The following is a 22,847-nucleotide window of genomic DNA, read 5'->3' as shown; positions in this document are numbered from 1 at the left end:
TCAGCATGAACACTTTTGCTTTTGTAGGAGCAAGGCTGTCCTTACACACAACTGAATCTTCTTGGATTTCCAGGAATTTGACCTTCCGTTTGCCATCTTTTTTTTTTTTTTTTTGGCTTTGCCAGGTCTTAGTTGCGGCATGCAGTATCTTTTGTTGCAGCGCATGGGCTTCTCTCTAGTTGTGGCGTGCAGGTTTTCTGTTCTCTAGGTGTGGTGCGCAGGCTCCAGGGTGAGTGGGCTCTGTAGTTGGTGGCACGCAGGCTCTAGTTGAGGCGCGTGAGCTCAGTAGTTGTGGCGTGCGGGCTTAGTTGCTCCGCTGCATTTGGGATCTTAGTTCCCTGACCAGGGATCGAACCCACACCCCCTGCTTTGGAAGGCGGATTCTTTACCACTGGACCACCAGGGAAGTCCCCCATTTGCCACCTTTATGTTGTTTTCCTTGGCCTCTGAGATTGGTGTTCATTGAAGGGAGGTTGTGCATTTCTGAGGTGCAGGAATGAAAGGAGGAGATACGGGAAGGAACACTTTTGACAGTAGCATGGTGAGGCCGATAGAGCTGCCCCTCCCATCAGTCCAGCAGCAAACACTGAAGGTCCCCCAGATTCCAGATACTGTTCTCCAGGTAGGGAAACAGCAGTGGCAAGATGGACAGCGTCTCTGCCCCGGAGGATTACATTCTGTGGACAGAGAGACAGAAAACAAATGTACACGTGAATGTATCCTGCAATAACAGGTGTGGCAACAGCTACGAAAAAAAAAATAAAGCAGAGAAATGTGGGAGGGCGACTGGGGAGAGGCAGCCTGTGAGCAGAGCCCGAGTGACAGACTGAGGGTTCAGACAAATCCTGGTGCTCTGCTTACTTCTCAAGTTGTTTTGGACAAGTTTCTTAACTTCTGTTACCCACAGTTTGCTCCTCTAAAAACAGGGTGGTGATTCCCAACTCAAGGAATTTTTGTGGGTATTGAGATGATACATGTGAAGGTTCCTAGCGTTGTAAGAGATGAGAAAAATGTCTGTGTTTTCTCCTCTTTTGGATGTTAAGCCTGAAACTAGGTTTGCAGGATTTGAGGTCCTACTATCTCCCTTTCGGGTAAGTTTCCCTGGTTCTTTGAGATGATATAACGATTCTCAGGTTGGCAGGAGCAATCTGATCCTACTTTTCTCGGGCAGAAGCCCTGCTGGGGAAAAAGCATCGTAGTCTTGCAATAGGTGACTTTGACGAGTATTAGAACCCTACTCCCTTCCACCTGTGCTGTGTTTCCCTGAAGTCAGCCAATGTCTGTCATTGTCACCAGAAGGGCTCTACTGGTGGCCCAGTTAGTCATGGCATGGTGCTAGGCTTCGTCCAGAGCACACACAGCAAACAGAAAACAGAATAAAATAGCACAGACAGCTTGTGCATGGGCGCCACATGTGGGCGGCCGTAGGTAAATGGGGGAAGAGAGGCAGGGGAAAAAGCTGTTGGCGTCCCACCATCATGTCCATGAGGGTGAGAAGAAACTGTCAGCTCTCCTCTGATGAGTCCAGGGGCCCCCAGGAAGCAGTAGGGCTTTCATTTTTGCCTCTTGCCTTGAAGCCCGTCGCTCTTTCCAGCAGGCAGGGATATCACCTTCAAAAGGAATGATTCTGGGGGGGGAAAAAATAAAAAAAGAAAAAAAGAAAAAGAAAAAGGAATGATTCTACTTTCAGCCAATTTCAGTCACGGAACTAGAACAAGGGTCTATGAAACAGACCCAGGTCTCCAGGGTTCTAAGATCAGCCCCAAAGCAAGAGGAGCCCTGTTCTGCTGGATTTCGGGAGGTGCCTTAGGTCAAAGTGCAAACTTAAATGCCCACAGGGTCGAACGAGAAAAGTCCGGGTGTGGGACAGCAGGCAATGGTGGGGACTGGGGTGAAATGGGTAGCACTTGCCATGTTTGAAGGGGGCAGCCACCACTCAGCTTCTGAAGGAATGCTGGCCCTGGCTTGCTATGGCCCTTGTTTTATTTTAAGAGAAGCCAGAAGTCTGGGTTTTTACATGAAATGAACCAATTTTTAAATGCTGATAACTAATTCCCATTAAAAAAAAAATTGTGTGGGCTAAACAAAAGGCATCTGCAAGCCTCTGCCAGTTTGCTGCCTCTGCTTTGGGCTTAGTGCACAGTCACGGATGGGAATGCTAGGAGGAGGGGCTCCCAATAGTATAAAGCTAAGTCAAGCCGGGGCATCTGAGACCCACGGGAAAAGGAATCTTTATACTTTGTTGAAAATGGTGTTCAGTGGTGAGGGGGATCTCAGTTCGCGCTCCAAATAAGGTTGGTTTAAAGCAGTGATTATCGAGACTTCCCTGGCAGTCCAGTGGTTAGGGCTCCGCACTTGCACTGCAGGGGCCACAGGTTTGATCTCTGGTACGGTAACTAAGATCCCGCATGCCACCCAGTGTGGCCAAAAAAAAAAAAAAAAAGCAGTGATTATTAACCGTTTTTCCTGCCTGCATCACACAGTGAAATCATAATCAGGGATTCCTAGGGGAAGGCAGAGAGAATAGACATGTACTGATGGAAAACTCCACTCTTCTGGCTTTTTGGAGATTCTGAAATGCCAGGCTCCTTCACCCCGTGGAAAAATGCTCAGAAGTGCATTTTTAGTCTGAAGTGGGTCCAGTCTTACCCTGGGTCTTGCAGTTGTCCCAGCCACATGCAGAATTCAGCTTTGTTCTTGGGGAAGTGGGAGTGCAGAGAAAGTGCAGAGAGAAAGGGAACAGAGTGAAGGCTGTGGAGACTGGATTAACTGTGCAGGGAGTGACCCCTTTTACTAGAGCTTTGTGGAGGGCTGGGGTCCCGGGCCCCTCTACCCTGCCTTGGCCCCTCTGTTCATCGCAGAGGACGGCTAGGGGGTGACCGAAGAGGGCAGGGCCTGAGCAAGATGAGCTTCCCTGAGCTTCCTTAGAATACAGACATTTGAACCGGAAACAGAACCTTCCTGGAGAGCCTTAGAAATGGAACTGCAGAATCCCTGGGTCAAGACCTGGCCCTGGGCAAACCCAGGAAAGTTCCTGTTCCTCAAGGGGAGGAGTGACACTCCCAGGACTGACGAGACATGCGTTTGTTGTGTTTGCTGTGCTTGTTCCTAAACCTGTCTGTCTAGAAGCCAGTCAGGCCCCAGCAGTAGGAACCTTGTGAGGAGGCCTTGCTGGCAAACCCAGCTGGCAGGGAGGGGTTCTATGTGTGCTGTTCTCCTACCACAGAGCAAGGCTGCATTGCTGCTCTGAGGCACCCCCTGCCAGCCCCCAGGACCTGTGTGACTGTACCTGTGCACTGGAGAATAGGCCCAAACCCCACTGTTGGGAAAAGGTTCTTGGATATCTCGTCTTCATCTTAAAAAGTCATGTCAGGGCTTCCCTGCTGGCACAGTGGTTGAGAGTCCGCCTGCCGATGCGGGGGACACGGGTTCGTTCCCCGGTCCGGGAAGATCCCACATGCCGCGGAGTGGCTGGGCCCGTGAGCCATGGCCGCTGAGCCTGCGCGTCCGGAGCCTGTGCTCCACAACGGGAGAGGCCACAGCAGTGAGAGGCCTGCATACCGCAAAAAAAAAAAAAAGTCATGTCAAGTTTGCGTTTTGCTCCATAATATGGCCTCTGAAACTTTGTGCTGCTGAAAGAAATTAATGCTTCCTGTTTTTCTGTGGCTTCCTGAACCCCCCTGGCGTAGGCTGCTTATCTCCTGCCACCCCAACCCCCAGAGGGCAAGGTGCTCTTAAATTTTGCTTGTGGGCAACTCAAGGTCAGGGTTAAACAGCAGACTGTCCTAAGTTTCACCTTTGAACTCCGCATTTGTAATAGCAATATGACTGTGCATAGACTGCCCAGTTACTCTTCCCATCAAGGGGTCTGGGGTAGTGTAGGCCTTAACCGAGGAGCCCTGTGCCTCCCCTCCCCTTTGGTTCAGAGGGGAGCATCTGCCTCCACAGTGTCTCTGTTTGTTCCATTCTAATTGGGCGCTGAGGTTGGATTTTAACCACTGGTGGGTAGAAGGGCTTTAGGAGGCCCACAGAGAGGTTCCCGGCCTGGCAGAGCAGGTTCTTAGATTTGTAAACATCTTTTTCTGGCCACAGGCACTGGGGGCGGGACCCAGACCAGCCCTGCTCCTCAGTCCTTAGGTTCCCTGCCCTCCCCACGCTGATCTGTCCACCTGAGGGTTGCTTCAGACTGAGGATGAGCTGTAATGGGAGACAGGGGTGGAGTCTGTGGAGCTGGGAACAACACCAGGGCTTTATTAACCCGCTGCCTGTTGCTAAGCAGCTTTCATTAGCCGGGAAGTTCAGCCAGCAGCAAGCTCCTCTGGGGAATGGCAAGGAGATGCTAATGAGCTGGGAGAGAAGCAGGTGTGACGGGAGGGTGCGTCCCACCTGGGGTACTGCAGCCAGAGGTATTTCAGCACTTCCTGAGATTCAGGCACCAGCCAGATTTTACTCTGTCTCTCTTCAGTGAAAGGGATTCCTTCTCTCTTCTTCCCGCCCACACTGAATGAACAGCTCATTCTCAGCATATCTGGCTTCCACTTTCCATGTGGTAATGATCCAGTAGGAAGAAAGGCCCTCTGGGAGACTGGCTCCCCTCGCCCTGTCTTGGGGCATGGCTGAGGGCACGTGGTGATGGTCTGTAGCTGAGACTTGGGAGTCCGGCAGACCTGACCTGCGTTCACAGACTGACCATGTCACCAAGTGTGTGACCATGGCCACTTATTCAGCAACTCTGAACCTATGGAATAAGGTTGATGTGAGGATTAAAAGAGTGATGCGGGTAAAGCAGACAGCATGGAGCCAGGTATGCAGTAGGTGCTCAGTAAATGTCATCACCACCAAAGTGACATTCAACTTTGTTCTTGAAAGTGATCTTTTAACCTTGCCCATAAAGCCTCCTAGAACCTTCTCCAGGATTCCATTTTAGGAATCCATGTTTCTGAGAGTTTTGAGCATCTGGACAATCAGAAAAATTTGAACTCTGGGAACCCAATCAAGGAATTTGAAAATATTAAGAAATTATTATTGATTTTTTAGGTGCAGTGCAGGTATTAGGTACATGTTTTTAAAAGAGTCATCTTTTAGAGATACACACTAAAATATTTATGGACAAAAATATATGATATGTAAAATTTGCTTCAAAATAATCTAGGGATAAGGGGGAAAGTGGTTGGAGGTGGTATAACTAACACAAGATCGGTCCCTCCTTGATCATAGCTTAATGTTGTGTGATGGGTACTCGGGGGTTCATTATATCATTCTCTTTACTTTTGTATATGATTGGAATTTTCCATAATGAAATGGTTTTTTTAAAAAGGAGGAAGAGGAGGAGGAGGGGATGGGTGGAGGAAGAGATAGAGATAGCAAGTGTATGCAGCCTTTTTTTATAGGATATTTTTTATTTCAAAAAGTATGTATTGAATGCATCCTTAAACCTTAAACAGGATTCTGGACACGTAAGCCTGCCGAACAGACAAATAAGTATGGAAATCTGCCCCACCTTCTGGGTGTTGGAACTGGATGTTGGATACTGGAGGGTGGGGTCTAAAGTCACGTAAATGTAGAATTTTTTTTTTTTTTTTTTTTTTAAGGCCGTGCCACGTGGCATGCGGGATCTTATTCCCCCACTAGGGGTCAAACCCATGCCCCCTGCAGTGGAAGCGTGGAGTCCTAACCACTGGACCGCCACGCCAGGGAAGTCCTAGAATACTTTATAGGAGTAGATCAGCATTAAATGCTAGTCACTGAATTTTCATAATTTAATTTGTCTTGTACACTGTTGTGTTTAATCCAACACATAGAGATAGTCCCACCCCCGAGCTGGCCCAGCCTCTGTCCCCAAGTCCACGTACAGACATCTGTTAGTGGTGGAGGCTTCACAACCTAGAACCTCTGCCCAGGGGCAGTGGGGAGAACAGGGAAAGGGAGCAGATGTTGCTGAAGGGTCCTCCCTGATCCTGGACCCCAAGCTGGAGTCAGGAAGGACCTGCCGTTGCTGAGGCTGCTGCCTTCCCTTCCCATCCTTGGTTTTTTTTTTTTTTTTTTTTTGCTGTACATGGGCCTCTCACTGTTGTGGCCTCTCCCGTTGCGGAGCACAGGCTCTGCACGCGCAGGCTCAGCGGCCATGGCTCATGGGCCCAGCCGCTCCACGGCATGTGGGATCTTCCCGGACCGGGGCGCGAACCCACGTCCCCTGCATCGGCAGGCGGACTCTCAACCACTGCGCCACCCGGGAAGCCCCCCATCCTTGGTCTTTTAAACCAACGACAGGGTCCGGGTGGGGGACCTGGGTAGTTCTAGAGCGTGAACACAGAAGAGACGGACGCAAACCCAGCCCTTCACCGGCCCACACCAGGCCAGTCATCACCTGGCTGCCCGACAGTAGGATGGTCAGTCGTGCGGTGGCCAGTCATGGTGAAATCCAAGAAGAGGAGGAAGAGTAGAAACCCAGGACACTGGGCCCACCATGAGGGAGCTCCTACAGGGAAGGCCAAAGCCCTGAGTCCTCAGTGCTGACCATAACCGCTGAGGTGAGGTATGAAGGCTGGTTTTGTAAGAAAAACGAGCGTTTGCAGCTCTCCTGTCCCAACAGAAAAGCTCTACGTGATCCCTCTCCCCGTAAGTCACCGGCAACGGGAAATCCTTGACCCTGATGGAGCCACAGCCATGCCTGTCTAGAGGGGGGTGGGGAGAGCTCTGGTGACCACAGCACACGTCCTCCCTCCCCTCCCTGTCCTGCCTTCTCAGGCTGCCAAGGGGGCCCTCTATGGAGACAGGCCCGAGGAAGGGCACCTAGAGTCTTTCCCTTGAGATCAAGGGAGGCAGCTCCAGATGACCTGTCACAACAGTTATCACAACATCTAGCTGCGTGGCACACACACAACTTTATTGAGAAATTTTATGTGCAGGGAAGCAGCTAAATGGTTTAACACCTAAATGGGGTGTTAAATGGGGATGTAGGGCCAAGGGAGGTGGTGGTGTGGCTTTTTTAATTGGAGAAATTACAGAACAGTTATGTACAAATGGAAAGTATCTAATAGGAAAAAATTAAAGATACAGGAAAGAGAAGGGATGTTTGCTGGAGTGATGTCCTTGAGAGGTGAAAGGGGCTGAAATCCAATGCGCAGGTGGGAGGGGCGGCCTTAGAGGGGAGCACAGCCAGAGCACCTGTAGGTACCAGAGGGAGGGCAGGGGACGGACACAGCGCAGGAAGGAAAGGCGCTAATGCTCATCCATCACCTTCCATGTTCTGGGTGCTACAAAGAGCCTTGTGCCCCTCTGCACAGGCTGTTGGCTTTAGTCACTCAGCACCCATTGAGGTGGGACCTGTTCCTTTCCCTCCCTGCAGGTGAAGCTCAGAGAGACTTAGTGGTCTGCACAAAGTCAAAAAGCTAGTAAGGAAAGGAACCAGGGTTTGAACCCACATCTGTCTGACTCTAAAGCCTGTGTTGCCCAGGGATGGGTCCCCCTGTGTGAGGCCTACCCAGGAGTGGAGCCTGGAGGTGTGGGGCATTGAGGAGAAGTTGGAGGTATGGATCACCAAAGAGTGGACTCATGATGTCCAGAGATACCCTGGGAGACAGCGGGTCTCCTGTCGAGCTGGGTGAGGCTGGCACTGGCCTGGTTCCCTGGCAAGCCAGTGTGAGCACTGCACATGCAGACTCTGCCCTGCATCCCCAGCAGGGCAAGGAAGATGGGTATGTGTGGTATGAACTTCATTTCTCTCACTTGCTTGGTTCCAGAATATCAGGGCAGTGCTTTCTCCTCCCAGTGAAAGTCTGGGTGGGAGAGTTGCGTTCTTGTTTCAGGGCTTTGAACAAGGCTGAGTGCCACCCCCCTCAAAGCTGAAGCAAACCGCCAGCATCACCAGTGCAGGCGGAAGGAAAAATGTACCCTTGTTACCATAGAAATGCTTGTTCCGCCTGGAGGCAGCCGTCACAAATCCCTGGTGGAAATAGCTGGCCGGGGAAGTGGGGAGGGGAGAGACGTAGGATGCCTGGCCTCGCCTCTTTGCTCCCCTCACTTCATCCGCTACAAGTGAAATGTTGATTCCCTCCATGCGCAGTTGAGGAGGTTCCTACTTAAAAAAAGGCCGCCCATCCTACCCATCCCTTTATCTCCAGGGAGACTGCTCCTCTCCTGGAAATCTTGGTTTCACCATCCAAGGCTTTTAAAAATTCTGCTCTGAGTAATGTCCCCCAAAACTCCAGGACCAAAACAAGCCCCTTGTGGCTAGCTGCTCCACCCAGCGCTTTCCTCACCTGGAAGCTGAACTCGCCTGTTGCACAGATGGCAGCTGGCAGAGGTGGGGAGCAGGGGACACTGGACATACGTGCTCCTCCCATTATCAACCCCTCCTGGCTCAGAGCCTTGGGCCTAGCCTTCATGTCAGGCTGTGCTAACTCTGGATGCTGTGTCCCTCTACCTCAGCCAACTGACCTAGTTCTCTGAAGGCCATTCAGTGGGTCCCCCTATTACCAGGCTCGGCTTTTCCAGGCCCCTTGGCTGCTGAACACAGTTTAAATGTGGATATGCGTGTGACAGCCGGGGGTTGTTTCTGAGGCCCGCTGGGCTGACTGAGGACCCTTCTCAACCACTGCTGCATTTCCTGGCAGCCATGTCTTTAGTCCATTCTCATGGGCTCCTGAGACACCTAAGCTTGTCCCAGCCCACTGAATTGTTTCTCCGGTCCCTACGCAGCTCAGATCACCAGTGGCTGCCCTAAGCAGAGCCCAGATCATCCTGTGGGAGGGGGAACCAAGCTAATCTGCAGACCCTGTTTGCTGAGGGAGCTGGTGATGGGGTGGGTGCCCATGGACAGACCCAGCCTTTCTGAGTTTCATGACTTTCAATTCACCTCCAGGTTGGAGAGACTCTCTAGCATCCTTTCATGATGGAATTATTGTTATTATTTTGAATCGGTAACCTGGCTCAAATATCAAAACTATACAAAAGGTACACAGTGAAAAGTCTCACTCCTTTCCCTGCCCCCACTCACCCACTTCCCCTCCACCTACCAGTTTCCACATCAGTAATACTACCACTCTTCCTTCTTGTGCATCCTTCCAGAGTTTTCTGTCCTGATTTTTTTTTTTTTTAATTCTATTCTGTGTTTACCCCACCCTTTCTGTAATCAAAAGGTATCATGCGGTCAAACTGCTCTGCATCTTGCTTTTGGAGACCTTTCTGTTATTAGTTCCTGGAGATCATTCTCATTGTTTTTCAGAGTGGCATAATATTATACTGTATGAATGTGCCGTATTTACTTAATCTGTCCTCTATTGATGGACAAGGGGATAGTTTCCAGTCTTCTGCTGTTGTAACTAAGTAAGCTTGATTCTATCTGTAAGCTAGATTCTCACAAGAGGGGTTACTAGGTCAGAGGTTATTTGCAATGTTAATAGACAGTGCCACTTTGCCACTGTAGGGGGTCTTACCAATCCTGCAAGGTCTGAGAACATTCAGTAACTTCCCAAGTCCCTTCCCTCTCTATCTACTGATGTCTCCTCTGTTCTAAATTGGACTCCTTGGAATGGTTAAATCAGTAAGTAAGGAGTTTGTGGGAGGGGCCCTATAAGATTCCATTAGCACTCGTGGTCTCCAATCCATGTAGCATTTGTTGAGCCCCGTGTCTTAATAGACTTTAGGGGCATGTCAGAGACTGGTGAGGGACAGTCCCAGGGCTCGTCTGGGCTGTAGTTCACTGCTTTTCCTTGGGAAGATGGTGCCAGACCTTGTCAGGGTGGGATGTCCGCAGCAGGGTGCTAAAGTTAAAACTGTTTCCACTCCTGCCCACTCCGAGTTGCAGTTCCCTGAGCCTTGCTGTCTGTTGGATAGGATGACAGAGTAGAAAGGGTACCCTGGGCTCATCCGGTACCATACCTCCAAAGGCCACTGGAAGACCAAGGTGGGGAGTGAGAGGGTCATGCTTATTGAGTCATGTCTGTTTCTCTGTTTCATTTCATTCACCCAAACCTGCCATCCCAACCAGTGACCAAAACAGTGTTGATTTTTATCAATTAGTACGTGTTTTTCTTATGTGAAGTGATCCGAATGATGTCAGGGCTGTCTCTCCCCTCTTCTGGGGCAACCAGAGTGGCTGCGGGTGGTGCTGGGAACCCTGAGACAGGGGCTCCTGAAACCTTCACAGCACGGCTGGGGACCAGGGCCCAAACAGCTCAGTTAGAAGGGGGATGATTTCGGCTGACTTGGTGCTTTGGCTGTGATGGGCGTCTTCTCCAGGGGCCTCTGTGTGACCTTCTCCGTGGAAAAGGGTGCTTGTTGGTCTGTGAGAGGGCCTCCTGGGGAGCACAGACAGCTGGAGAGTTGGGCATTATTGCTGACAGCTCCACAACTGCAGTTCTGAGTGTGGTGTTCTCTGTATGTGGGGAGAGGCCAGGGGGATCTCTGTACTTGCATATCTGTAAGTGTCAATCAGTGGAAGTGTCTGTGGTTCCTCTCAACCCAAAAGTCTTAGAGCAGGGTTTTAAAACTTTCTGGGATCAGATACCCCTTTTAGAAACTGAAAGCCAAAGATCCTTTATCCAGAATAAAAACACTCACCTAAGCATGCAGAAGCAGACCAGTGATTCTGTGTGCAGTTTTAGGGGGTCTCGAAGGTCCAGAAGCCTATCAACAAGCCCTCTTAGGAGAGTAATTCTCAATTATATATTATCAGTGTTATTATATTATTATTTTGCCTACACACTGCACACAGTGACGTGCTCCTTCCCTGTGGGGGACAGCCCTGCGGGAATGGGGAAGGACTAGGATAGTTTGAGCAACTACTGGCCAAGGAGCCCATGGAACCAGCTTAGGAATACCTGGCATAGAGGGTCATTTACTTTGCTTGGAACATAGAGAGTTGAGAGAGATTTTTCCCTCTGCAGACGTTGCCTGGCACCTTGCCCGGGTTTCACAGAAGGAACTTAGGAGCCATGGGGTGAGTGGGGGCACTGGGTGTGTTGTTTGGGCTTCTCTCAATATTCCCTACTTGCAGTAATTGCTGAGGAATGCCTCCACCCACCCCAGAGAACCCTGAGGCCTGTGCTCACAGTCTGCCTGGCAGGCTGGGTGAGGCCAAGCTGCTGCCTGCATCCCCAGGCTCCCCAGCCTGGCTACAGGGGCAGTCGCCTGGGGAAGGTAGGAAAGCTAATGAATGACTCATTATCCCGGCAATTAGTCACGTCACCAAGGCACATGATTCTCTGCAGGACTGGTGCCACCTGCTGCTGCTCTGGCCTTGTTCAGTGCTGCTTTTCTCCCGCTCTGATCGGGGAGTGCCGCCCCAGGAAATAGTCACCCCCTTCCTCCAGCTGTGGACTTGTAGCTGCAGCAGCCCCAGGACCAAGAGACTATGACAAAAAGGTCACTCACCTATGTACCCTAGGGCCACGCAGGACCTCCAGGGACCAAGGGGACAGCCATGGAGGGGAATATGTGGACACTTAAGCAAAGATTCCCCCACATGTCCCATACACACATGATACCTGTGGATACATCTGTCTGCGTACGCGTGTGCTCATCGATATATGAACATGCCATGAAGGAAAGGCTGCAACTTGTGAAATAAAGTCCTCCGAGGCCTGAGCTCCCAGGAGAGGGAGGGGGTCCTGTCTTGTTTCCCCTTCCCTGGGATGCTCTCAATGAACTGGCCAGCTTCCACATTGGCCCCAGAGACTCTCTCTAACTTCTTGACCTCAGTACAAGAGAGAGCCAAACAAAACTCTTTTATAGGTCATCAGTGACTGTCTGTCAGTAACAATGAAGGCAGAAAACAGGTGAGAGCCTCTGTTTTCAGTGATTATTTCCTAAGTCCAGGTTTCTTTTTTTCTTTTTCTTTTTTTTTTTTTTGGCTACACTGTGTGGCATGTGGAATCTTAGTTCCCCCACCAACGATTGAACCCATGCCCCCTGCAGTGGAAGCAGAATCTTAACCACTGGGCCACCAGGGAAGTCCCCAGGTTTCATATTCTAACAACACTAGTCACAGTAAGCTTGATGGGGCCTCAGTTCCCCTGTTCCTAAGAGAATGACACCTCCACCCACCTCTGGGGCAGCCTGTGATTCTCTCTCTAGTGTGTCCTCGCCTCTCTCTGCCAGTGAGAGGACTTGCAAAAACCCAGCCCTTACAGGTTAGCCATAGAACAGGATCTCGACAAAAAGAGGTTAGGAGTCAGGAACCGACTTGCATCAAGGGCCTCCGGCATGAGGGGTTTACCTACTTCATCTCGTGTAACAATTCACACCAGTCGTAAGAAGTCTCCCCCATTTCACAGATGATAAAACTGAGGCTCAGAGCATTAAGTCACTTACCCATGTTTTCCAGAAGTAGCGAGTGGCACCACGCTTCAGACCCTGTTCTGACTCTCCACCTCCAGCACAATCCCTGTAAAAAGAGTACCTGTGAAGTGAGGGGAGACCTCCTCCCACCTGTGGGCCCCCACCCCCCAACACACCTGGAGGAGGTGAAAGGGGCTGGGCCAGTGTTTGGGGCCCTGTGTCTACGCCCAGCTCGGCCACTCTGTGACTTCGAATCAGCTCTCTTCCCCTTTCTGGGCCTTTCCTTCCTAGGCTGGAAAACAATCAGCTTGTCCTCAATAATGGCCAAGCCCCTCCTTCCCCCACACCTACACACTAATTTTTTTAGAATCTGTATGTGCCCAGGGCAGCTCCCCACCCTCCCCCACCAAGCCCTTCTTTCCTTCCTATGGGGCCTGTCTGCTGAAAGCAGAATCCAGACAGAGAGAGTGGGCCTAGCCCCTAAAAACATGAATGAATGAAGGGAAGCCCTCCCTGCATGGGAAGTAGAAATCCCTCACTGTCGGCTGCAGGGCTCATCAATAATTCAGGGCTGCTGTCAGGTCCGATCTCTGCAGAGGCTTCATCAATATTTCAGCTCCTTCTCCAGAGCCTCGTTCCTTAGCAACCACATCATCTCTGCTCTACAGGAGGGCTGCCAGGCTGTGTGCTCCCTACATCCCCTGTCCTGTAGGAGCTGTCCGTGCTTGCCCTCGTGGGCAGGGGGTGGAGCCACCCATGCCAACTGGCACTGGCAGCTTTGTCCTCAGAGCCTCAGGGCGATGCTGCATACAGGAGGCACATACATACCAGATGAGAGAGAGGGACAGGGACGGTGTGGCACAGCAAAGCCCCCGCAGGTCCACCCTGGGCAGGAGCGGGGAGGGGACCACGGGAGCATTTTGGAGAGAGGTCAGGGTATGTCTCCGTGGCCTGTCTTAAGCCTGAACCACACCCCCTAGTCTTAGCAGAGCCAGGGCCTGCCCTCGCCTCTCTGCTCTCCATAGGTATGGGGGAGGGGTGTGTTTCTCTCTCTCCCGCTCTCGCCCAGGCTCAGCTGCTGCTCCTTTTGTGGCCCAGGTGCGGTGGAGGCTTGCCTCCTGCATCAGCTGAGGCGCCGTGCTGCCGGCTTCCTGCGCAGTGACAAGATGGCAGCCCTGTTCACCAAGGTGGGGAAGGCGTGCCCAGTGGCTGGGGAGGTTTGCCACAAGGTGCAGGAGCTGCAGCAGCAAGTAGAGGGCAGGTAAGCCCTGAACCAGCCCCTCCCATGCCTCCCTTCTGCTCTTTCCATTTGCTGTTTCTTGCAGGGCCTCACCTCTCGGATGACGGGCCAGCCCAAGGGTGGGGGGTGGGGGCCCTTTCAGGCACAAGGTCCTGTCCACCACCTCCAACCCCCCATCCCAATCAGTCCTCTGGGTTCTTGTCTTGCAGCTCCAAACTCTGCTCCCAGTGCCACCAGTCTGCGATGAGGCTTATCCCCAAGCCTTCCCATTCCTGAAGCCCACCCCCTCTTTGCAGGAAACCCTTGGCGGTCAACCAGGAGACCCAGCAGAGACAGGGCTCTGCCAGTGGGAAGGCCCCAGCCCTCAGCCTGCAGGCCTTGAAACACATATGGGTACGCACAGCGCTCATCGAGAAAGTGCTGGACAGGGTCGTGCAGTACCTGGTGGAGAACTGCAGGTGACTGCCCCTCCCTGAGCCCACCCCTCCCTGTGCTGGACTGCCCACCACAGTCCATAGGCATGTGCCATCCCCCCGTAGCATCCCGAAAGCAGAGACCACACCAGGCACCCCACAAAGCTCAGCCCTAGTGGACTCATTTCTTCTTGGTAACTGACATGAATTTGATCCTTGTGGGGATGTATCTCCTTGGTGAGCTTGAGGGCCATGGAATGAGTTCTGGAGCCCCAGTGGTCACCTTGTCTGTCTCTCCCCTGGCAGCAAGTACTACGAGAAGGAGGCGTTACTGGCAGACCCTGTGTTTGGCCCCATCTTGGGCTCTCTTCTAGGTAAGCCTAGTAGCGGACAGGCCTGCGCTGGGCCAGTGGGGGCTCCAGGGCAAGTGCTGAGGGGGCGCCCCTGAGCTGGCTGTCCCTGTCTCCACAGTGGGACCCTGTGCCTTGGAGTACACCAAGCTCAAGACAGCCGATCACTACTGGACTGACCCCTCGGCTGATGAGCTGGTCCAGAGGCACCGTATCCGGGGTCCCCCAAATCGCCAGGACTCCCCTGCAAAGCGCCCAGCCCTAGGAGTAGGTGTCACTCTTCCCACCCTGTGCTCACCCAGGATATGCCCCTGGGCCTTTGGGGAGGAGCAGCTGGGCTGTGTGCTCCTGGCAGACCTAGGCTGGGCCTCGGAGATGCCCAGGGTAGTGGCCACCCCAGGAGAGCCTTTTCCCCACACTGGCACTCACATAAATGCCAGGAGCACAGAGCTGGTCCGTGGCTGAGAGCAAACTGGGGACAGGAAGGACCCTTGGGGTCAGCTAGAGAGGGTCTGCAGGGAGGCCTAGGGCTGACCCCCACAGCTGACTTCCTGGGGCTGAGGGCAGAGCCGTGACTTTGTGTGCAGATCCGGAAGCGGCACTCAAGTGGCAGTGCATCGGAGGACAGGCTAGCTGCCTGCGCCCGTGAGTACGTGGAGTCCCTGCACCAGAACTCGAGGACACGGCTGCTCTACGGCAAAAACAACGTGCTGGTACAGCCGGTAGGAGAGCCTAACGCCCGGCCCTCCTCTCCCTTTTCCAAAGGCACCAAGACCTCCAGCCACATTCATCCCTTTTCCCAGGGGCTTGACTAGAGAGAAGGGGGAGAAGGGCCCCACCCCCTCCTTCACTGTTTCATAGCCTCACGCCCAGCCTTGAGCTGGCAGGAGCCAGGAGTGGCATCTGCTCTGGCCAGCTGAGAACCAGGCTGTCCGCGAGTAGGAGAGTCAGCCAGCAGGCAGGGTGAACGCCCAGCTTGGGTATGGCTGGCCCGGACACGCCTGGCATCCAGGAGGCTGACAGGACAGAGCCAGTGACCCCAGGCCAGCCAGGGGAAGGAGGCACCCACATCTGCTGTGGCACGTGATGCCCCCTGCTTCCTCCTGGCCCCCAGCCCAGGATCCTGTGACTGGCCTGGCCTGGCCTCCCTGCACGCAGCACCTGGAGCTCCTTCTCCGTAGGCCATCCCCAGGAGCCTCTCAGGCCCTCATCTTCTCTGTCTTCTGGTGTGTCTGCTCCCTGCAGAAGGGGGACGTGGAGGCTGTCCCCGGCTACCTCTCCCTGCACCAGTCTGCAGGCAGTCTGACTCTGAAGTGGACCCCCAACCAGCTCATGAACGGGACTCTGGGGGATTCCGAGCTGGAAAAGAGGTGGGGGCTTTGGGACTTCCTCCAAGGAGCCTTGCTCCTGGGCGGGGGATGGAGAGACCCAGGCTGCTCCAGGGGGCAGGCCTCACTCCTTATCCGATGCCAAGAATTGCAGGGGGAGGCTGCCTGGACAGGTTCCCGAGCTCTCTAGGACTGAGCCAGGCCTGGGCACGGAGAGGTTTGCCTGAGCCAAGCTCTAGGCAGCTGAGACTGCCAGGCTCTGTGCCATGAGGACAGCGTGGGGCCCAGAGGGACAAGGTGGCTGGCCGAGGTCACATTCTCGGCTACGGTCAGGGTACTAATAGTAGTACCCTGAATACTACTATTCCGGGCAGTCTCACGGGTGTTGGGGCCAGGAGATGAGGAAGGTGGGATGGCAGGTCTTGGGACACAGCGACACCAAACTGGTTCCTTTCCAGCGTTTACTGGGACTACGCCCTTGTTGTGCCCTTCAGTCAGATTGTCTGCATCCACTGCCACCAGCAAAGTGAGCCTCCCCTGTCCTGGGCACAGGGGTGAGGGGAGAGAGCCTGCGCCGTGCACGGACTTCCTGTCCCCCTCCTTCCGTCCCCACGCTCCCACCCCACTGTCCTCCTACCCAGCCTCACTGGCCCACATTCACCCCCCAGAGAACGGCGGCACCCTCGTGCTGGTGAGCCAGGATGGCATCCAGAGGCCACCACTGCACTTCCCGCAGGGGGGCCACCTGCTGTCCTTCCTGTCCTGCCTGGAGAACGGGCTTCTGCCTCGAGGACAGCTGGAGCCCCCACTCTGGACCCAGCAGGGGAAGGTACCTCAGGGCTTGGGAGGCTCTGGGTGAGGGTTTGTGTGGGGTGGGTTCTCCGCCCACCTGCTGGCCTCCCATCCTTTCCCCACACAGAGCTCTTAGGAGCAGCCTAGCGGGGTGGGGGGGCGGGGGGGCCGTGGATTGGACCCCGCCCTGGGCAGGCTGACCACCCACCCCTCTCCCCGCAGGGGAAGGTATTCCCCAGGCTACGGAAGCGCAGCAGCATGCGGTCCGTGGACGTGGAGGACGTGGGCTTGGGGCGGGCCACCGACTACGTGTTCCGGATCATTTACCCTGGCCACAGGCACGAGCACAGTAAGTGTCCCAAACGTCATTCGTGGAGGAAGAGAGAGGTGGGGGTGTAGTGTCACCCAGGGGGCCACAGGCAGGGTCCACTGCCCAGGCCCGGTTAACCCAGGCAGGTCTTTACTCAGCCTCTCACCGGACCTTTCCCCCCCGCAAATCATCCCTTGGAGAAGTGGCCTCTTGTCTACCTAGCTGTCTTCTCCCCACCTCGTGACCCCAGGCTCTTGGCTCAGCCGATCCAGGTGTCGCTGTACAATATTCTCTTGGTCATCCTTTCATGCTCTGCCCCAGGGAAAAAATGTTGTGAGACTACACATAGAAGGTGGAGAACTCTTGGTTTCTTTTCAGCCTGCCACCTGACCCCCACAAGGCGGCCTGGGTGCAGGGTCAGCGCATCTTTATAGATGGTGCAAATTTTTCACTGACTCTGCTAGAGCCAGAACCCTCCCCCAACCAGCTACTGATGAGGGGAGCATTAGCAGAGGTAGGGGGGCATCTTGGGTGAGATTTGGAGCTGCAGTGGGAATCTGTGGGGCCAGGAGTTGAAAGGTGACTTGACCCTCATGGGTCCTACCCCACGTGGACATAACCCCTCTGGGCCCCAGGGGCCTTGTCCATAGGCATCTACCAACACACGAGCTCCCTTTCTGGTCAGAGCACTGCTGTTGCCCATAGGTTTCTCCAGGCCAGAATGGCTGATCTCGGGGATAAGGTCAGGGAATTTGCCAGCCCAGAGCATTTATTGCCAGCCAGACCACCTGCTCCCAAAATGTGCTAACTCGTGCCAATAAGCTGTCAACAAGTTGTCTCCGTATTAGTGGACAGATTGCCCAGACTGCAAACACACAGCCACAGCGCGAGTTCTCTGTTAACAGGCTCGGAGGGCAGGAGACCTGGGGCCCCCTTCCCTCCCAGGAGTGCCTGATGAAGAGAAGGAGACTCAGCTTTGGCCAGAACGTGTTTGCAGACCTGGCATTAAATCTCAGGCTCTTGCTTGCCTCAGATTTTGCAGCTTCCACTTGCCCTCTTCAAGCCTTGGTACTTCCCAGTTCCAGTCACTTCAAGGAGCTGAAGCCCAGCGGGGTGACTCAGGCTCCTGGAGAGCAGCTCTGGGAAGCCCTTAGAAGGTCGGGTTTATAGTCTGAAGCGGGGGATTTGGGGTAGCCCTCAGATGTGGTTCAGCCTGACCGTGACACGAGCCGAAGAATGATTGGGATCCATCTGCCAGCAGTCATGCCCCGCCTCAGCCAGGGCTGGGAGTCCCTGTCTTTCACCACCCTGGCGCCCCCATCAGTTCTCTCTCTTCTGTTCTTCCTAGAGAGGGCATCCTTGGCGAGTGGAGCTCTGGGGCTGCCGCCGGGTCCTCACCTTCTTCCATACTTGGCCCAGTAACTCATCAAAAGACTCTCAGGTCCCCCCTTCCCCGCTTCCATGCCCTGCAGGCTCAAGGTGACCCAGACTCCATTCTGCTCTCCCTAAGGAGGGAGTGCGGACCCTCCTGCCCCCGGACTAGGGTCCTCATGCCTCTGCATCTCTGCTATTCTTTTTGAGCAGTCACTATTAACTACCACCACCTAGCGGCCAGCCGCGCGGCCTCGGTGGACGATGATGAGGAAGAGGAGGATAAACTACACGCGATGCTCTCAATGATCTGCTCGCGGAACCTCACAGCTCCCAATCCGATGAAAGGTTTTTATCCCTCCCCCTCTCCCTGACCCACCCCGTCCTCCGGCCCCACCCCCCTGGGCCCACCTGCCACCCACCGCAGGGGCTCAAATGGCAGTGTTGGCATTATGGGACTTGCACCCAGGAGGCAGATCAGGGAGGGTGGAAGGAGGTGCTGGCAGGAGGGGACAGTACAAAATGCAGTTGACTCTGGGCTCCCCATTGAACGTGAGGAGAGGGCTTTGCACCCGAGAGGGAAGAGATTGACTTGTGGGAAGGTCTGATTATCTGGTTCCCTGCTGGAAAGGAATGGCTCTCTGAGAGCCCTGTTCCCACTCTGGAGGGGTCATGCTGGCAAACCCGGGACAGGGTCTCTTTCTTTCTCTCCTGCTGGCTGGGAAGACAGGCCCTGTGCCTCTGACTCCTGACTTAACGGAAACAGGACAGAAGTACCAGGACCCTCTTTAGCAGGGGTAGGGGCTGGACAGCTCATGGGGACAGGAGTCACCTGTGGTCAGGTGAGGGGTCAGGGTCACCATGGAAAGAGACCCAGGGCTCAGTTTACCCAGCTGGCACTTTAGCATGAAATCTAGAAATATCTGTGCCAAGGATATAAGACAGGTGTGTTCCCGCCCTCATGGACCTGACTCCAGGGTTACCAAGGCCCCCTCATTGGAAATGACAGGACAGTGCCCACAGCTCCTCTGTCCACCACTCAGTGCAGAGCTAGACTTGTAGAGAGGGACTAGTCAGGGGACCAGTGAGGGCCAGGCCCAGGTGCTCAGGGAAGATTGCTTCTGAAGGGCCGAGGCCACCTGTCTTGGAGTTTAGGGGAGGCTCCCCACCCCCACCATTCCCATGCCACAGGTGAATTTCTTTTTCTTTCTTTCTTTATTGTCCATATAGGAGCTAGTGGGAAAAGCTTCGTCTCTCTTTTCTATACTCTAAGAATGACCAATTAAATGTATAATCCGCAACCTTTTAGGAGATGAGGGTGGGGTTTACACAACAAGTAGAAGAAAGTTAAGACACCATTGTCCAGAATGAAGTGTCAACCCATCTCTGTTTCATCAGACCTTAATGCAAACATGGAACCCTTTGATCCAATTGCCCTACCAAAGCACCTTGGTGCAGGGGGCATGACTGCTATCCATAGCCACATCCAACTGCAGACATTATAGCCAATGCTCGGAAGTCAATAGATTTCTATTAAATACACACACACACACACACACACACACACACACACAAACATACACACATATACCACACCCCTAATTTCAGCTTCTTTTAAATATTGGAACATTGAATTTGTGAGGCAGATTATTACAGTAATATCTTCCAATTTGCTTATGCCTCCCTGAATCCATTTGAATAATTCCCTACCATTCTTCTAACTAATTAATTTATTATTATTTTTAATTTTTTAAACCATTTTTTAAATTGAAGTATAGTTAATTTACAATTTTATTTTATTTATTTATTTTTTTTGCGGTACGCGGGCCTCTCACTGTTGTGGCCTCTCCCGTAGCGGAGCACAGGCTCCGGACGCGCAGGCTCAGCGGCCACGGCTCACAGGCCCAGCTGCTCCGCGGCACGTGGGATCCTCCCGGACCGGGGCACGAACCCGTGTCCCCTGCATCGGCAGGCGGACTCTCAACCACTGCACCACCAGGGAAGTCCCTAATTTACAGTGTTGTGTTAGTTTCAGGTACCCAGCAAAATGATTCAGCAAAATGATTCAGAATCTTTTTCAGATTCTTTTCCATTACAGGTTTTCACAAGATATTGCATATCGTCCCCTGTGCTATACAGTAGGTCCTTGTTGTTTATTTTATATATAGTAATATATACATGTTAATCCCAAACTCCTAACTTATCTCTCCCTTCTGCCCCTGGCCCCAGATTAATTCCTTCTCCCCTTTCCCTGCCCCTACAGGGGGCATCTAGGGATATGTGACACTCTCCTTATGCTTCCACAAAATTCTACCAAAGAACCCAGTTCCTTAGCTCAGCCACCAAGCCTGTAATGGGTGACCAAGTCCATGGCCTAGAACACACCTAGCACACCCTCAGCACAACTGCCAGCTGCCCCCTTACCCATCACATTCCTGTCCTTGTGCCGGCCCTCGCTCCCAGCCCTTCCAGTGGGACCTGCAGGCCAGCTGGTGGCAACTCGGGGGAGCCTCCTCACTTGTCATGTTTTTTGCCTGCCACCTGGTTCCTTGCAAACCTGGGCTTGAGGCTGATGCTTATTTCCAGGTTAGCTGACTTGGAGCCGTGTGGGGAAGCTAAGTCAGGAGAGCCAGGGAGCCCCTTCTCGCCCCAAAAATTATAGTCAGGCTGGAGGCTGTGGTGGGGCGGGAGTCCCAGTAGAGCCCATAATTAGTGGACCTGGAGACAGGAAGTCATCCCTGGCTGCTCTTAAGAGCTGAGGCCTCCAGGGTCAGGAAAACTTACAGGGTCCAGAGGCCTCGGGGCTTGTTTGGGCATCCTCTTGGGGAACTCAGGGGTCAGACCGACCCAGTGTGTAGCCCCTGGGACCCCAACACTTGAGAAAGGGGAGGAGGTGTGGAAGCAGAATCAGCAGGTGGCTGGGGAGATGGTATGGGAGCCCCCATCTCCACTCCAGTCCATAATGACAACACTGTTGAGTCCGTTCTGCTAGCCGTTGCTTTCCAGGCCTGCAACGTGCTTGACTTGTGCATGTGAATCAAGTGGCGGGTGTCCAGACTCTCCTTCCCCCCCCCCTCCTCCTTTTCCCGCTGCCTCCCCACAGAGCAGAGATGCTGTTCACTCTAATTCTGCTCCAGGCCAGGCACCTTTCACTCGGAGTCTTAGGGGCTGTGGGGTTCAATCACCCTAATTGTTTTGCTTCAAACTTTCCTCACGCTCAGAGGAGAGAGTCAGAGTCAAAGCTGGCCCAGCAGACCCCCGTCCAGCCTGCTGCCCCTCGCCCAGTCACTCCAGAGCTCCAGCTGTCTGCACTGGGTTAATTCAGAGACGCAGTGTTCAATGCTGGCTGGTTCAGCTCCTTCCTGGAGAATTAAGGTGAAGAGCATTGACCCAGGAGTCTGCCTTGGTTGGGCCCTGCTTTCTGGGCATGAACTCGTTTCCCTGTGTGCCCACCCTCTGCACCTGGCAACCCCCTGCCTGCCCGCCTGCTGCCTGCTGCCTACCTGGCTGGGCCTGCTCCTGCCACACACACCGCCCGCGCCCCCCCGCCCCGGCTCCTCCCACCGCTGGCCTCTCTCCTGCCTGCTGCAGGGGCCTGAGCTTGGCTCCTGCCCCACCCCACCTGCATTTGCCCCCTCCTCCTTCCTCCCAGAGTCTCAGGCATGGCTTGCAACCCCTCACTCCCAAAGCCGCAGCCCCCCCACACCAAGTGTGTTCCCTTAATTTGCCTCCTGGTGGAGCTGAAGGGCCAGATATCTATAAAAATCCCAGCCGTGGGTCTGGGGAGAGAGCCCTGGGGCCAAGACAGGGCAGCCCCTGAGGGGACTGGAGGGGGTCAGCTCAGCCCTCCCCACCAAGGCACACCCAGAGCTGGAGTCTGGCTCCCACAAAAACCAGGCCTAGGTCTGCTCCAGACTCATAGCGGGCCAGGGCCCAGGCCATAATTCGCAGAAAAGAACTACTGCTTGAGAGCAGGCTGTCACACACACAGCTCTCTCTCTCCTGTCTTCTTCACTCTTCCTTCTCTCCCTCCTTCCTGGCGTCATCTCCTGGTCCTTTCACTTTCTGCCCTCACTTTGCTTCATCTTTGTGGCTCACTGGACCTGCCAGAGTCCCCCACGAGCAGTGCCTGCCCCACGTGGGCCTTCGAAGCTCTCAAGGGTCTTGAGTTCTGATTCAGCCTAGCTGGGCCGGCTGAGGAGGCTTGGTCTGCTGTGGTGTAAAATTGTCCAAGGAGCTGTCTTCTGAGGCTGCACCGGGCACATTCTTCTGGATGGTGGAACGTGCATGCCCAGCTGCCACCCTCATCCCCACAGTGGCCTGGCAGCCCTGGAAGCTTTGCCCTTCCTGCCAGTTCACCTGCGTGTTTGCAGGAGGCCACCATGCAGTGCATTCAGGCTAGGCAAGGATGGAGAACTCACCCACTGCTGCGAACTTGGGGGCACCTGGCCTGGGCAGGGAGCACTGCTCCTGCTTAGCCACTGGCCGCCAGGTCTAGAAACCTCAGGGGGATGAGGTCTGTGGACCAGGACTGGTGGCTCAGGGGTCCTTCAGGGGCTTTGATCGGTGGGTGCTCCTGGCCTGGGAAGGTTCAAAGTTTGCAACGTTCCAGGCACCTTCCTGCACATCCCAGAGTTTGCCCAAGAGGACCAGGCTGAATCCTGGAAGGCCAAGGCAGCTGGCAGCATTTCAGAGAGCTCAGGCTTTTCTTGTTCCTTCTTTTTTCTCCTCCCTCTAGAAAAACAAGTGTCTATTCCACTG

General features: G+C 53.9%; 1 protein-coding gene across 2 annotated transcripts in view; it reads left to right on the top strand.

Annotated features, from left to right (window-relative positions):
• SGSM2 (small G protein signaling modulator 2) overlaps window positions 1–22,847 on the top strand; it is a 37,462-nt gene that overhangs the window by 5,742 nt on the left and 8,873 nt on the right. Inside the window, exons 3-12 of one of the 2 annotated variants that reach the window (XM_007454194.1) lie at window positions 13,381–13,543; window positions 13,819–13,980; window positions 14,242–14,309; window positions 14,407–14,552; window positions 14,873–15,007; window positions 15,531–15,655; window positions 16,072–16,139; window positions 16,282–16,442; window positions 16,628–16,754; window positions 18,300–18,434. In XM_007454194.1, coding sequence (XP_007454256.1) covers window positions 13,381–13,543; window positions 13,819–13,980; window positions 14,242–14,309; window positions 14,407–14,552; window positions 14,873–15,007; window positions 15,531–15,655; window positions 16,072–16,139; window positions 16,282–16,442; window positions 16,628–16,754; window positions 18,300–18,434 — 1,290 coding nt within the window. The remainder of the gene's footprint in view (window positions 1–13,380; window positions 13,544–13,818; window positions 13,981–14,241; window positions 14,310–14,406; window positions 14,553–14,872; window positions 15,008–15,530; window positions 15,656–16,071; window positions 16,140–16,281; window positions 16,443–16,627; window positions 16,755–18,299; window positions 18,435–22,847) is intronic. The other variant, XM_007454195.1, reaches the window with a different exon arrangement.

This window comes from Lipotes vexillifer, unplaced genomic scaffold, assembly GCF_000442215.2.
Source record: "Lipotes vexillifer unplaced genomic scaffold, Lipotes_vexillifer_v1.1 scaffold680, whole genome shotgun sequence".
Classification (NCBI taxonomy): domain Eukaryota; kingdom Metazoa; phylum Chordata; class Mammalia; order Artiodactyla; family Lipotidae; genus Lipotes; species Lipotes vexillifer.
The sequence above is the reverse complement of the archived record's forward strand: the minus strand, read 5'-3'. Positions and strand labels throughout refer to the sequence as shown.